Below are 16,881 nucleotides of genomic sequence, written 5' to 3'. Positions count from 1 at the left end.
AATAGATGGATTTTCAATTTGCAAATACCTTTTATTGGTTTCATAAATTTTGAAACCGTTTTGAATGACCGTTCGAATTTCCGCATGATAACATTTCTTCCGATAATGGCATCGAGGAGTCCCATACACTTGTCAGCAATTACATGGAATTCAATTCTGAAAGAAATATTTTGAATAGTTACTTCACTTGTAAAAATACCTAGAATTTTGAGTCTATTTCCACTAATACTCCGATAATGATTGTTTTGAACGCATTTAGAATTTTTTTTTTCAACCAAACCACGGCGTATTAATGAAATTTGACTCCCTGTGTCATATAATGCTTTATATCTACAGTGTTGACCAAATAACTCAAAGTCTACCAGTCCGTGATGTCCATCTCCTATAGCGCTACGTCATTATCTACAACTACATTGATGTGTTTTGGTATTGGAACTTCATTTTGAGGGTTTCTCCTGTAGTGATCTGGTCGTTCAATATGCTCACGTGTGTTCCGGCAAACAGCAGCAACATGACCAAGTTGATTACAAGCATAGCATAGATATCTTACTGATTTCCTTATTGGTTCGTGGTATCTTGAATCATTCCCAATCATGCGAAAAGCTTGAACTATTTCATTAACGGTTTTGAAGTTCGAAAGTCTAGCTTGATTCTTCAAAACAGGATCGAGAATTCCTTCAACAATGTAGTCTACTAATTCTGCTTCAGGCATCTTCAATGTTTGGGCAAGAATTTTCTTAGCTTGACAAAAATCAGCAAATGACTCAAATTTTCCTGACCAAATCCTCTTCTCCAAACACTTTCTGATTTCAAAAGTGTTGATGGGACGATCAAAAAATTCTTTCAAGCTTCGTATTATTTCAGGGTAACTTTTCAGCATAAAGTCGACTTGAGAATGTAACCTGGCTTGCGCTTTCCCCTTCAGGTTTCGAATCACTACCAGCTTCATAGTAAAACTATCAACATTCAAAGCTTGTTTCGTATTTTCCAAAATAGCAACGAAATGGTTAACGTTTTCTACAGGACTTCCAGAAAATAATGGTAGCATCATTGAAATTTCTCTAGCTTGAATCGACCAAAAACCATTTGAGGATTGTCTCGCTGAGCTTCATTTACTGTACTTCTATTGAGTGAGGTTAAGGTCATTACGGACGTAGTCTCCACCTCCATTTCCAATGCGATTCAACATCAAAGTTGGTTGGGCAGCAGTAGCAGCAGCATTCATTGCGTTCGTGACGTCGATACCTGCAGCACATGATCCGCTTTCTTGAAGTGAACTCCTTACATTTCTCGTCTCATCCGACAAAACATCAGCAGGAATGGCCCCGGAAATGATTGGATTGGCATTTTGAGCTAAGTTATCATTTCGTGTCTCTTCATTCTCCAATGTTCCGGACCTCGTTACGATAATATTCTCCAGTTCGGCCGAAGTTTTCTGGCTTCGAAGTAACATGGTGTATCCCACTTCTGACTTGTAGCGAATAATAGAGGGACGTCTTTCAGGTTTAAGCGTTTATTACATAATGAGCCAGTCTAATGTCACTCTTTTTCTTAGTACTAAGTCAAGGCCTAATATCGCCTACTACACCTACGTTGACCTGTAATATAACCCTTTCCAATTTACAAACTCCTAGACATTTCTCATGGAAGTGCAGATGGCTCCAACGGCTTCCTCAAAGATAGTAACACGTAAACATTTCTACAATAACTCAAATTGACCTGTATTTGAACCCAGCTGGCGTTGGTATTGCTCATTACAAGGAATGAGAATCCCATTACTTACACACTGAGGGTGGTGCAACCAACCCTAAGTAGCATCCGTTGGCACTTTGTGCAAGTATAGATGCTCTTGTAATAACGAAGAAGTAACAGCGGGCGATCAATCACGCTCTTAAATCACATTCATATTCTCAAGAATTTGTTGCATCCAGTAATGGAAAAACATTGAGCGTGCTAGTTTATAATATTCAAAATTTGCTTTCCATAATATCCAAGTACTCTAGTCATGTTGTCTTTAGATAGAGTATTCTCGAACCAACTGCAAAGATGCTTGCATAGGTACTACATCTTTTGAAAGCTCAGTTGTCACGTTTTGCTGGGCAGTGCGCTTCGGAAGCCCAAGCAAGCGGTTTCTTTGTTTTCATCGCCGGAGTACATTTTGATCGCTTTTTGCTGGGCAGTGCTGGGGGCGATCCATTAATTACGTAAGACAATTTTCGGGGTTTTTCAACCCCCCTCCCCCCATGGTAAGATTTTTTGTATGAAAATTAAAAATAAACTGTATGACGCGTAAGAAATCTCAAACCCCCCCTCCCCTATAAACCCTTACATAATTAATGAACAGCCCCTGGTGATGAAATTGAAGGGATTAGCAACTACTCTATCAAATCTTCTAATCAAAATCATTGCGTGGTTCGTCACCAATGATGTCGACATATTTTGCATTTACTCTTCATCTATGTCAGTAGATGACTTTTTTAATTGAGGTTACATGAATCGCTTTACTTACCAACGTGAATCCTGATTGTGTTGCTTCTGAATCCTTCCCACTAACAAAAACTTCTTCCCGTGACAACCATGAAGATGCAAAGGTATAATCGGTTTTTAGTAACAATGGATGTTACACTAACATTCCTTCCCTTCTCTGATATCGGTAAGGACGTGGCCAGTGCCGTTATTGACTCTGTAATGTTTGTAATTCTCGAAATTGTACACTGAAGATGAGCTAAACTACTCCTAAACTCTGTGAGTTCCTTGTGCAATTTTGATTGTTCTGGTCAATCACGGAGTAGCAACTACGAATTGTATGGTCATATACTCACGCTCATGCTCATGATTCTTCGGATGTCTTTTTTACTCCGTTAAATAATGTCACTTATAATTTCAAGCATTTTGGAAAATTTTTAAGAAATTTGAAATTATAGTTATTGTAAAGCAGTAATGCCCAGGTAACATTAGTAGCTAAGTAGCAGACTATCATTTCAAACTTGTGAATAAATATAATAAACAAATATAAAAAGTTACTTGAAATTCGTAATCGCTAGGGGACTTTGGATACCACTGGTTTAAACTGTACAATTAATGGGATCATTCGGCATAATTTTGCCACTTTTGATACATTGAAGTTGCGTTGCTAGTATGGATGTATATGCTCGCTAGTAATGGAAACTATATGCTGTGATAGATACACTACGTATTGAAAGACAGGTGACGATTAATTAGATTATTATTATTGGGTTTCTTCGCCAATTGGCTTATATAACATAATCTTTTTTGGGTTATATAACATAATCAGTACATATTGGTAAGCTTTCATATACTTATCACAAATTAATGATTCGAATATTGCTAAATGTCGCAAATAAATTAGATTTAGCCAGTCCATTGCTGGAAGCTTATACTGATGCACCATCGACGGTACCTACTTACCTACGGCACTATTGCAGTATCTTTGGATTGGCCACCCGGAACACATGTGGCACCATATCGGCCAGCGTACGGAACAGCTCCTCGGAGATGTCGTACGGCAAAAGCAGCTGCAGCGTGTTCAGCTCCGCTCCGCCCCAACTGGCCGATTCGATCATGAAACCCTTGGCGCATTTGAACACCAGTTCGGCCCGGCGGATACACCAGCTGACGGTCATGTCCTGCAAATTTAGTACGATTAGCTTACAGTAGAAAACCATTTTCCTATCTACAGCGAACAAGAGTCTTATAAATAAGGACTTTTCATTCTTTCAATGTTTGAAAAAGGGACCGAGGAAACAAATAGAAACCAAAAGGGACATCGTGATAAGAGTTTTCATGATGATTTATCAGAGAATCCGAACATGAATTTTACTATAAGGTACCGTGGGGAAAGTGGGTAATGGATTTCGCATAGTTGGGATTCTTCAAATTCTAGAGACCTTAACTTAAAACAAATGAGGGCGTATATATTTTTTAGCTTGACTCCCACCAAATATAAGCAGTATGCTGAAATTGATTTTTATATAAAATTGAAGAAAAAATTACAGAAAAAGTTTTTGAAAAACGTCTCCTTACTTTTCACTTGCACCATAAGTGGGGCAAATGAAAAGTTTATAGTTTTGAACAGTAAATTCAAAACCTTACAGTTACATTCACCATTGCTATTACCTTTAACACCTATTAAGGCGTCCCATTGAACAATAACATAAGTAACATGTAAACGAAGAGAATTTTATTATTGTTACTTCAATTTTCTTTTGTTCAGTTATGTTTGTTGAAATAAATCGACAACATTATAACTGCAACATTCATGGGACATAAATTTCATTTCTGCTCTGCAGGAATTCCACCGCTCGTTATTTGTTTTTAAGAAAATCGAATATTACGTCGGTTAACTCTTCGAGAGAAATCTAACGGAATCTTACAATAAAATATTTAGAAACTTTTGTGGATAAACCAATACCCTATTATTTATGTTTTGAACTAGCTTTACATAAACACTCCACGAGATATCCGTGCGTTCTCTTATATTGGAACTTTTCAATTAACGTCTTCCTTTTAATCGGCTGTCCGAAGTAAGCATATTAATATCGTAATATTTCGCAACCTTTTTTTAGAGAAGTTCCATGATTTGGCCATGATAATAGCTTTTAAGTGCTTCTTGAATTATCAGCACGCTCTGTGGTTCTATTAAAATTGCGAACCTTGTATACTTATAGCTACCTAAAGAGAAAACACAAATTCAATCTCTAATGAGAAACTTTTCACTTGCCCCACGTGATTAGAAAATTGATGGTGTTTCAAATTAGTTATTTTTAGGTCTATGTCGAATTAATTCTAAAACTTATTTTTATTGCGGTTTAAAACTGTCAGAGGGGACAACTTAGAAGTGGTACAGACAATTATTTTCCGCAACTTTTTTTCTGCTGAAAATATTAAAATAAGATTGCAGTGATAGTTGACAGGTTAACAATCTTTCGCTCTATTATGCAAATATGGCTGGAAAATCTCAGAAATCTGTTTGAATGACTTGGGCGTGGACCTCGATAGTGAACTATCCTTTACTAAACATATTGACAAGGTAATCGCAAAAGCTAATGCCATGTTTGGAATGATTAGACGGCTTGGACAGGAATTCGATGATCCGTACACAATAATTTCTCTCTACGTTGGATTAGTTCGTTTGATTATTGAGTATGCTGGGATAGTTTGGCAGCCATATTACGAAACGCATAAGACAAGAATCGAAAGTGTACAGAAAAAGTTTGTTAGGTTTGCACTCCGGAACCTTGGGTGGAGAGACGTTTTGCCGGATTATAAATCATTATGCACGCTTGTTGGAATTGATTCGCTCGAAATTAGAAGAAAAACGGCTGACGCTTTGTTCCTAAAGGATATAATTGATGGTAGATATAATTCTCAATACCTAGCAGGGCAGATTTCATTATATGAGGGTAGAACAGGTTTAAGATTAACAAGGCCGTTTCAAATTCCAAATAGAGTTCAAAACTATGCTAGGAATGAACCTATATATCGTATGATGTCGTTTTATAATGCAAACCGTGATTGTTTAAATGTTGAAATGTCCAAAGAACAAATTAAGTATGTAATAAGATTTAATTTTTAGTTGTATTGACGGAAGAACATTGTAATTAGTTTAAGATAATGGGCAAATGCCTACAGTCACAATAAATCAAATCAAAAATCTCTTACCTGTTGTAATGTTCTCAATGGCCTCAAAGGTTTACGCATGAGTTTAAAACGGTAATCCACATATCCAGTAAAATATACCAATTATTTTCACTTACCCCATTTACCCACTTGCCCCGCGGTACCTTAGATGATTGCTAGAGATTTTGTTCAATATCTTGTGATATTACGACAAATATTATTACTCGTATTACTGTGAGATTGTTTTAACCCTCTAATACCCAAATTTTTATTTTCGATTTAAGTATTATTTTTCGTTATCTAAAATCGTTCTAAACACGTTTTGGGCATTTATTTATTTTTAATCACAAATTTTTAAATTTTGGTTTTTGATTTTTATAATTTTTATTTTTGAACATCCCTAGCTTTTTTCATTTTTTCTTGAAGCCTTTTCTAGTTGTTGATTTTTGGCAATAATAAAAATTTAAATTGTTACGGTATTTTTAAAAATATTAAATTTTTAATTTTTTTTCGGAGCGTATTTTATTTTCCGTGTAACTAACGGAAAAACAGGTTTGAAATGATTTTAATACCACCAGGCTCTTCGTTTGTGATAGGTTAATCGTAGAAAAATATAAAAGGTACGATTTTTTATATTACACGTTAAATGAAGCCCAGGCATTTGTAGGTTATATAAGAATGCAATTTTTCAAACAATTTCGAAAAATACAAAAAAGTTTCAAAAGTCATAAAAACTTTTCTTATATGCGTGTCATGAGTCAAGGTATAAGCCAAAAATAAAATCATTTTGATTTCAGAGCTACAAAAAAATACACAAAATTCCAAAGTGTACCCCGTCTAAAGGCGGGGTTGGGTATTAGAGGGTTAATGATTTTTTTTTTTTCAAGAATTTCATCAGAGTCTGCTCAGAGTTTTCTTAATACAGGTACATTTTTTTTTTCAGGAGCTCATTAAGTGATTCTTTTGTGGGAATCCTAAGGAGTTCCTTCAAGACTCAACCTGAAATTTTCCTAAGGCTTTCCCTAAAAATTACTCCGGATATTCCTCCAGAAATTAATAATAAACTAATTTATTTATTTTTGACCGCTTGAAAGATTTTTCCAGGAACTGTTCAAACATTAGCTCTCAATATTTGTCTAGGAGTTCCACTTATGACTCTTCCAGTAATTTCTCAATAGTTTTTTTCAATTTTTTTTTAATTTCCTTCAATAATCACAACCAGAATTTCATTTCTAATTATTTTAGTGATACTTTAATTATTTTTTCAGTATTAATAAATAAAATAAATAATTCCTTCAAAAAATATCTGTTGAGGTATCCTTCAAATGTTTCTTAATATACTTCTACGGTAATTCTTTTTGGAATCTACATTTTACTATTCTACGAATTTCATGAAGATTTCCCGCTCAGAGTATTACATTATCCAGATGCTTCTGCATGAACTTGTTGCAAAATCAGTCAATAAACACTTCCATCCAATCCTGGAGAGGATTTTTCCTAAGAATATATATTGTTTTAATTCCTGTTGTTCTAACAATTCGTAGAATCCAAGAGGTAGGGGTAGTCGGGGCGGTTTCGCCACTGGGGTGGAATGAGCATCCCTTGAAAACTGCATAAATGCTTTAAATTTCATCTGAAATAACATCAGGGTAGCCAGAAGATTTCCATTTCTTAATTCCCGTTTTTTCTAGGTAGGGGGAGGTTCCCCAGTACCGGACACTTAAGCCGCTAAATTCGTAATTCAAAAACTATTAAGTTTATGCGGTCTTGGTGCCCATCTATGTATACCTATAAATAAAAATGGAGTGGTGTTTGTATGTCACGAAATTACTAGAGAACGGATAAACGGATTGACGTAAGTGTTTCACAGTTGCACTCGACAAGTGATGCGACGTGATAGTGCGATGAAAAAGTTTAGGAAAGTTTCCGGAATAACCGAGAAAACGGCAGAAGACTAATGTGTCATTTTACGTGGGAATTACATGACGTTTTACAACAAAATAAATGGAAAATTCTGAAGAAATCTTTTCGAGAATTAGAATAGAGGAATTTGTAGAGAAATCTCTGAAAGGATTCTGAAAGTATTCCAGAAATAACCTCAGGAGAAATTACTGGAAGAAACAACGATTTTTTTCCTTGAGGAACCTGAAAATCCTGGGGAAAAGTCGCGTGACAGTCTCTCCGGAGCCTTTAGAATTATTCATTAAAATTCACTGCCAGTAGAATAAGGGAAAAACGAGGCCTTTCTGGTTGAAATAGACACTTTATACAACTTTCATTCAAAACAGGCTTACTAGAGACTTGTATTAAAATAATGACCAAGTTAAAAACAACAAGAAATCTACTTCTAGCTTCTAGTATCTAAAACACTCACCTCGGACATATGGTGCCGCAGCAGCGCCGGAATGCTAAGCGTCGTCACGTCATGTCGACTGGAAATCTTCAGAATATTCCGCAACCCCAGAATCACTGGATGGCGCGAGTTGATCTCGCTCGGACTCTGGAACGTTTCGTCCGAAATCAGGTGGAAGATCACGTGCGAGTGGGACAGATTGGAGTGGCGCGTGATGAACACGTCACCCGGTTTCAACCGCGACGTTCGGGGCTCCCCACCACCATTACCAAAGTCCTGTTCCTCCGGAGGGCTGTCCCGCAGTTTCCGCAAATCGTCCTGAATCTTCTCGATCTGGTGGTCGACCTGGTCGAAGTGGAACTCCGTCGACATGTTCGCATTGCGGCGGATTTCCGTATCCGGTGAAACGGATCCGGACGGAGTTAGGACCACTATGCCACACAATGAGCTGGAATAAAGCCCCAGAGCCACGTTTGGACCGCCGAAGCTGGTGTCGCTGTACAGGGGACTGCACAGGTCGGAGATCTTGGTGCTCAGGATCCGGATGTTGTGCATATGCTTCAGCTGGGACCCCAAATGGATGGTGAAGCTTTCCTCCATGGAGGGACCCTGTGTGGATATCATCGACCAGCGATTCCCGATCTGCGTGGGGCTGTCCGATTCTGCCAAGAAGCTGGCATCGATGTGAGTCGTAATCCAGTCACGGTACTCGTACTTCTGGTGCCCCCTGGTCGATTCTAGTTCCGATTCGCACTGCTTTCGAATCATGTTCTGCATGTTGTACTGCTTGGCCAGAATGTGATTGATATTCTCCGACGTAACAGAAATGTCCAACAGCTTCATCTTGGACTCGATCTCCTCCTGGTGCAGCGAGTTCATCGTATTGATCTGCTGGGTCATCTGGGCCGTGAGATTCGTAATGGTCTTCGCATAGTCCCGCTCTTTGGCCAATATTTCCGACAGCACCGACGAATGAACCAGCTGGTGGTAGCTTTGGGCAAAGATCTCCTCATCGGACGGTCCCACCCGATCGGCATACTCCAGAATCTCGTCCTTATACGACCGCTCCAGTTCCAATGCCAGGGCATCGACATCCACATGACCTGTCCTCAACTTCTCCAACAACGCCTCATCCCGCTCGTCATAGAAATCTTGGTTCTCCTTTTCAATAAAGCTCCTCAGCGCCACCTTGAGGTCTTTGTCCGCCTGCAGAAACGTCATGATCGGGTCCATTCGCTGCGTCACGATCCGATGAGCCAACTCGTCCGGACTGTCCCGGAAGGGGATCTCCACCGGGTAAATCAGATGGGCCGGCTTGTCGTCATGGTTGAGGAACTCGTAGCGAAAGTCCACCACTTTGCTCGGTTCCAAATCCATTTTTTGCGGAAATTTTCACTAGCACTTTCACTGGTTCCGGAAATGCAAGAATATGAACACTTGAACAATGTTTTAATCGGCCAATTTACAATGATAAGAATAAATTACAATAATTATTACAAATCTGGACGAAAAAACTTTCCTCCCTCGCGATTGTTTTGATGCTTTTGACACTTGTTATCAATCGAATCGATAATCAAAAAAAAAAAAAACCCTCTCCTGCCGTTCCAGAGCAAAACAAAACATTCAAAAATTTAGGGTAACTTCATTGGTGTTGTTCACTAATCTTTTAGGGAATCGCAGAAAAACAAGAGCACAGACAGCCTGAAACTAGGTCAGATTTGCATTAAACATTCAAAACATATGATATCTAAGCATCTTCTCTGAAAATTTGAGATAATTTCCTCTAAGAAGTTACAGTGATTTGTATATTTACCATTATTTCTACACTGAAATCAAATCTCCATTATATTTTATGTGCAGAAACCAGATAGATGCTGATTTTTTGCTTCGAATTTGATTTTATGTGTCGCATATAAATCTTACTAGATAACAATAAAATAAAATGTCAATGCACATATTATCCACTTGTGTTCTAATACTTTTTAAAGGCGAGATTGTTACAACCTAGTATGGTGGAAATTGAATTCTAGAAAGCAAACTCGTAGAGTCACGGGAAAAAAACATGTCGTCTTCTGCATCATCTTGCCATGATTTGCGAAAGTTTCTCAAATGTTCTCTTCAAACGATTGACGCGACGGATTGTGGACCTTCGTCTGCTGTTAGACTGTAAGGTATGTTTCTATAAGTGAAAATGTTTAAAAAAAAACTCATTGACGAATTAGCCATTTCTTTTATTCCAGAGATTCTGAATCTGACTACACCACTGTCTTTGCTAAAGTGAAAATGTTTAAAAAAAAAACTCATTGACGAATTAGCCATTTCTTTTATTCCAGAGATTCTGAATCTGACTGCACCACTGTCTTTGCTAAAGCTGTTCATTTTACTCACAGGCCACGAACTTGCTGCAGAAAACCTTTGAAATCCTCCCAAATGTTTTCCTTGGAGTGTAAATAAACATGTGTTTCAGTTTAATAAACGATATAAAGTGTCTATTTAGTTTTCAAATTATTTTTTATTTGGAGAATGAGGGAAAATAAACATTTTGTCGCAAGTTAAATATATTAGTGTTATTTATTGAAATCACATGCAATCGCATTTAATTTATAAAAGTGATGCAATTAAGAGCTAACGGTTACGTAACATTTACTTTTATGTGCAGAATTAATACAGTTCAAATGCGAAGCTTGATTGCAAAAATATATGTGCGCTGCACATATAATCTAGCTGGAGATTCAGCTCAGTGTATGAATCTATGAAGTTTAAATAAGAGCTCTTATATATGGCTTTGTTATATTAATGTACATAATTTACAAATAAAGATGTCTATAAGACTGACACTCGGCATTCAAAACATATAGTTGACTACACGCCCTAGTTGACTAGCATCTTCGCAGTTAGTTTGAGAAAACTTTATCAAAAGACAACATAACTAGAGTACTATGAAGTTTTGGAAAAGCAAATTTTGAACTCGCACGTTCAATGTTTTTACCATTACTAAATCCAACAAATTCTTGACAACATGTTAATCAATGTGATTGAAAAGCGTGATTAACCGCCCGCTGCTGCTTCTTTGTTATTACAAAAGCAACTATCCACCCGAATAAATATGAACCGTATCAGTACTGTTTCCCATAGCTTCCTAAACCATTTCCAACAGTATCTGAACCATTTCGAATAATTTGCTAAATAACAATATATCACCCCTACGTAAAATGGTTTTCACAATTCGGCAAACAGTAAATAGGAAAATAACAATGTGGGGAATAGGCGGTTAAGTTATGTAACCATTCAGAATCGTCGATTTTCTCGAACAAAATTTACGATCGACAATTTTTCAAACGGTAGCTTTATTATCCATTTTTTGCTAAATTCATCATACGACAAACAGTTGAGGAACAGTTCAACCATATATTTATTAGAAAATCAAATAACGTATGTGTAATTATTAGGTTACGGTTCTTTAACGTATTTTTACACTAACCTGTATTGTCATGTTGTGATTATATTATAAGACATGATCGCATATTCAAATTGAAATAAATAAGAGAAAAATGAAACAAGGAAGTATGTGAACTCACTTTTTCCTTGTTTCATTGTTTCTTATAAAAGGTACAATTAAAACACACAATGTTAAATTTTATTATTCCCATTCTCTTCCCACAGCTGGTTTCTAGTTAGATTTTTCGGAACCTGTATTATGGCTACGACTTTCTTTATTTTTCTTCTCATTTGAGCAATTTAAATAAATAATTTATTTACACACTTTAATATGCGTCCACTTCATACTGTACCATTATATTTTCTACTGCTGTACACTTACACACCATTCACTATCCATCGGTAGATTAGTGGTTAATCTGGAACATCGGAGGCTTCCAAGTAATCCTCTTTTCTTTCGCCGGCATCCCAACGGATGCCGCACTTCACCGCTCGAAAATATCAACTCCTGGACGCCACCCGCCGAGCATGTGGTCGGTATTGAAACATACGGGACATTACGGGAAAATCCAAGTGGCGCTTCCGGATCGACATTCAACAGGAGGAAAGTTTGAAGGCGAACCGTCACGTTCGACACAGGAGGAATTTCAGGAATCATCCGGGTGTGCTTCGAGGTGCTGCTGGAATATTTCCGTTAACTGGATTGCTTCGTGCATCTGTCTAAAGCGAACTTAACTTGTTTAACTTCCACTGGACTTCTGAATCTATTTCACTTTGGCAACGAAAACAAAACAAAAATAAACTCACGGAAACATTACACGCTCAAAAAGCGTCACACAGCGGTTGCAATTTCACAAATAAGTGAAAAAAATAATTTTCCTCTATCGATTGAAAAAGTGAAATTTTTGCAAATTTGTATTGCTGCGCCCAGGTTGTTTAGCTCTTTTGGTTAAGATGTACAGAAAAGCATTTTTTATTACCAGTGTGAATCCCTAAAATCAAGAACATTTATTTAGAGTTATTATGAAACGAAGATAATTTGTAAATCTATATCGTTCACAAATACCAAAACATGTAACTATTCGCCAAATTGTTAAGCATTGGTAAAATAAAGTAAAATGTACATGTGTAAGTGTGCTGTACAAACTCAAACAAAACCCATTTGTCAAGTGGTAGCGAAATATTTCCACCATTTCTTTTAGAATGGCATCTCCAAATTGTTGAACATTTTCTGAACAGTATGTTATTCTGTTACTGTTTGGTATGGGTTGTTTAAACAGTTTCAAATAATAAAGTGTTTTGAGATTCATGTTGTATTACATCAAAACAACTGTTTGTGGTACATTAACCATTTCAGATAGAAGAAGTTTACTGTTTTTAATATAAGACAAGCTGTTTTTTGCTATGCGGGCAGTCTTTTACGAGCGCTAATGGCTGCAACAAACAGGCTCACTTTCTGGTAGGGATTAAACGATTTGACGTTTAGCTTGGGTCCGTTCAATAGGCCTATCCAGCCTTTTACGAGCGCTAATGGCTGCCGCAAACAGGCTCACTTTCTGGTAGGGATTAAACGATTTGACGTTTAGCTAGGGTCCGTTCAATAGGCCTATTCACATGACGTTCCAAATCATTCTTCTTCTTCTTTCTGGCGTTACGTCCCAACTGGGACAAAGCCTGCTTCTCAGCTTAGTGTTCTTATGAGCACTTCCACAGTTATTAACTGAGAGCTTTCTATGCCAATTGACCATTTTTGCATGTGTATATCGTGTGGCAGGTACGAAGATACTCTATGCCCTGGGAATCGAGAAAATTTCCTTTACGAAAAGATCCTCGACCAGTGGGATTCGAACCCACGACCCTCAGCAAATCAGCTGATCGGGAATCACTTTGACAGTTCTTCTATGAAAATGACAGGCTTGTGTCAGCATCGGTCTTCTACCGATGTAAACAAATGCATAGACGGACCTGTCACATGAAAAGGCCTATAGAAAACGAACCAAGCCAAACGTCAAATCGACATGTCTCTACCAGAAAGCGAGTCTGATTGCGGCAGCCATTAGAGCTTTTAAAAACCTGGATACTTGCACAAGGAACCAAAGGGCGCTGCTTACGATTTGTTGAATATGTCGACGCCATTATTGTGTGGTGCAGTGACAACGGAATGCGAATCAATAGCAACAAATGCAAAGTGATATCTTTCACTCGCCGCAATCATCAATACAGGCATGAATATACCGCAGGGTCTGCCGTAATTGAACGCGTTCAATCAATCTGCGATCTCGGAGTAACAATCGACTCAAAAATCAGATTTAACGAACACGTCGCAATTATCACTGCTAAAGCCCTCAGTACACTGTTTGTCAAGTGTGCAAATTTTTCCGCACGCATAAACCAACATGCAAACATCGGTCTCAACAATGACAAAACATCTGAAGTGTCAAGTGGATATTGAAGTGTTAGTTTATGCGTGTGGAAAAATTTGCACACTTGGCAAAGAGTGTACTGAGGGCTTAAGGCTTGGTCAGCGTTGGGATTCGTTAGACGACACGCCTCGGAATTCACCGACATCTACGCGCTGAAATCCCTATTTTGTGCATTAGTCCGGAGCATACTAGAGTACGCAGCTCCCGTGTGGTCACCATACCATGTGACGCAAACGTTGAGGATTGAACGTGTTCAGAAGAAATTTGTGCATTTTGCATTGCGCCACCTACCGTGGATTGATCCTACAAATCTTCCTCATTACCCAGACCGCTGCCGACTCATCAATTTGGAAACTCTGTCGGCAAGGAGGACCCAGCTGCAGCAATTGTTTATCTTTGACACCATATGTGGCAACCTCGACTGTCCTGCTCTTCTCGGTGAAGTCTCTTTCAACGTTCCTCCACGGCGATTTCGTAGTTCCTCTTTATTGACAATTCCTTATCACAGGACTGCTTATGGTCAAAATAACTCTTTTAGTTTGTGTGTTAGAGCTTTTAATGACGTTAGTGATCGGTTTGATTTTAATTTGTCGAAAGTGATGTTCAAAACTAGGATTAAAAATTTAGGTTTTGTAACCAGTGGTGTGTCTGTCTGTCCGAGATTTTTGAGATTTTCGCAATGTAGAGTGTTCCGTGTAATAGTTTGTACGAAAAAACCAAGAAGGTGTTTGAGTATTCGTGTGCATCACCACCCATCGCCCACTGGACAGCATGCAGCCACATCGAAACAAGTTCCGCTACTCACCACCAGGCATCGCTGGACGAGCAGAATGGGCGGCCATTGGGGGTGGTGTAGAAGGAGCCATGATGGGGCGAATTTAGGAAACTGCGGGAAACTCTAGGTCGAGGGCTCTGAAAAGGATATCCACCATTGCTCTGGATCATTATCGAGCCAAATATTAAGCAAGATAGACGTCTGTCGGAAGTTAAGGAAATTTGTAAAGAGTAGAAAGAGTTGTGAAAAGAGTAGAAGATAGTGGATAGTGTGAATTATTGGAAGCATCCAGGTAACAGACCCTCGACAAGAGCCCCCATTCGTCCCCATAATTAAAACACACCCCCCATTTGTCCTCCAAATACCCGCAGGACCCTTGGTTTTATCCTTAGAGTACCCTTAGTGACCTTGGAGTAACCTTGCCGTAGGCTGGAGTGCGCGTAGTAGACCCGAAGACCTTGATTGGTCCTACCGCCTCTAAGTGCGCTGCAGTGCTCGTCCGTTACACCCGAGACTGCCAAACGAGCGAGGAAGTGCCTTCTGTCGCAGCTGTGCACGCCATTTTGTTAGCAGTGACGCTACACCTTCAAGCCAAGGCCCAGTAAGGTGGAGACAGGAGGAAGGAAGTAAGGAGAGGAGCCGCGGTCGCAGCCCAACCGAGGAGAGGAGCGAACCGGCGGCGACGAAGCAAGGTGTGGTAGCGGAACGAAGAAGGGGCCCCGCCACCAGAAGAAGAGAAGAAGAGGAAGTGGAAGGTAGGAGATAGGCTGTAAGGAAGTGGGAGGAATAAAGGTACCTGTGTGCAAGAAAAACTAATAAAGTGGGTTTAAGTGTCGCAAAGTGGATATTCAAGCGTTTTCTTGGTCGCGGATTATCACGCGCATATGCCGACCCTGAGGCTGTGTAGAAGGGGGTCTCATTGATGCCGGATAGGGGGCTGCCCCATTAGTTACACTTGGCGCCCAACTGAAATTTTTGCGCAGATTCTCAGTGCCCGGGTACACTTGAATGCCAATTGCGTGTCTGCAGAAGTCTCTGGGAAAACACCCAGACTTCATTGACCAATCTTTACCAAAAGCACACAAAACAGGTAACCAACTGGTGATTGAACTTCAATATAGCTTATTTCATTAAGAAGGGTCTTGGATGTATGTGAACGGTCTGATTAGCCGCCAACAGTTGAGTAAAACTAACTAAAAGAATACGAGTTGTTAAGTTGGAGAATATTCGCAGTGAATTCCGGAAAGGCTCAGTGTAGTGTGATTTTCAGACTGAACAGTAAAACACCAAACAATCACGAAACGTTTATAAACCGTAAACGGACTAAAACTAGGATTTTTCAAATTGATTTGCTTCGTTAGGGAGCGTGAACAAATTTTAGGATTTTTTAATTACAATTTTCAGCTTTCAAGCAACGAAAGTGTTTACAAATTAGGATTTTCAAATTGGTTTCTGAGGAGGTTCCTCTGGAACAACATAACTAGGTTCTTTTTAAATTTTATTTTTCAATTTTTTCGGGTTGAATGTCAGCGACAACGATGGAAATGTCCTTGTTGTTGGCGAAGTACCATGCGATGAATCCCAGTCATCTAACGATTGATGAGCTGGAGCATGAATTGAAGATCCGCGGTGCGCCGATGGATGCTTTACGTAGCGCGTCTGAGAGAACTTTGCTGAGATGTTTGCTGAAAGAAGAGAAAGATAAATTAGACACGGTATTTCCATTTGTCAGCGAATCAGTAGTAGAAGAGCTAGAAGTATGCGACGATAAATTGAATGGTATCAAAAACCATTTGATGAAACGAGGTTCGAAAAGAGCACCAGAACAGTCGAATAAAACTAGACTGATTCACATTTTATTTCGAATGCAACGGCTGAGAGCCTACGCAAAAGAGGAAGAGGAGTTGAACAGTCTAGCGGTAATAGCTGGAGAATGTGTCAAGCTTTTAGATGTGTATTTCTCAGCTACCTCCCACCTCCCTGAAGTGAGAGAGGCTGAGATAGCAATCATGAATGAAAGCTTGCACCGAATGCGAAATGAAGTGGAAAACGACAATGCTGTTCAGGAGCAGAATGGAAATGAAAACGAAAAGGGATCTGCGGAGGAGAATCGGACCGATTCGAATGAGAAGAATAGAGAGGAATACGAAGAAGGTGTCGTGGGTGGCAATAGGGTTACGGTAGAGAACGACGGTGATAGACTGGCAGCTGAGGTTGCAAAGCTGACAGCGGTTGTAGGAGTGCTTCTGCAG

At 39.0% G+C, this 16,881-nt stretch overlaps 1 protein-coding gene across 1 annotated transcript; it reads right to left on the bottom strand.

The window, feature by feature from the left end:
• Window positions 1-3,208: 3,208 nt before the first annotated feature.
• On the bottom strand, window positions 3,209-9,550 carry LOC5564810 (protein C12orf4 homolog). The gene is made up of 2 exons (XM_001649105.2): window positions 8,015-9,550; window positions 3,209-3,647 (listed from the first exon to the last, which is right to left on the bottom strand). Exons 1-2 carry the CDS (start codon window positions 9,368-9,370, stop codon window positions 3,438-3,440), a joined length of 1,566 nt encoding a protein of 521 aa, XP_001649155.2. The 5' UTR covers window positions 9,371-9,550; the 3' UTR covers window positions 3,209-3,437.
• Window positions 9,551-16,881: the final 7,331 nt, after the last annotated feature.

The sequence above is a fragment of the Aedes aegypti genome, chromosome 1 (genome assembly GCF_002204515.2).
Source record: "Aedes aegypti strain LVP_AGWG chromosome 1, AaegL5.0 Primary Assembly, whole genome shotgun sequence".
NCBI lineage: Eukaryota > Metazoa > Arthropoda > Insecta > Diptera > Culicidae > Aedes > Aedes aegypti.
This window is presented reverse-complemented; position numbering and strand designations above follow the sequence as displayed.

What these genes read in the sequence shown, in the direction of transcription:
- LOC5564810 (XM_001649105.2), bottom strand. Translation starts at nt 9,370, where the DNA reads ATGGATTTGGAACCGAGCAAAGTGGTGGACTTTCGCTACGAGTTCCTC. An exon ending in TGCGGCACCATATGTCCGAG is followed by an intron (nt 3,648 to 8,014) that starts GTGAGTGTTTTA and finishes CTAAATTTGCAG; the next exon opens with GACATGACCGTCAGCTGGTG.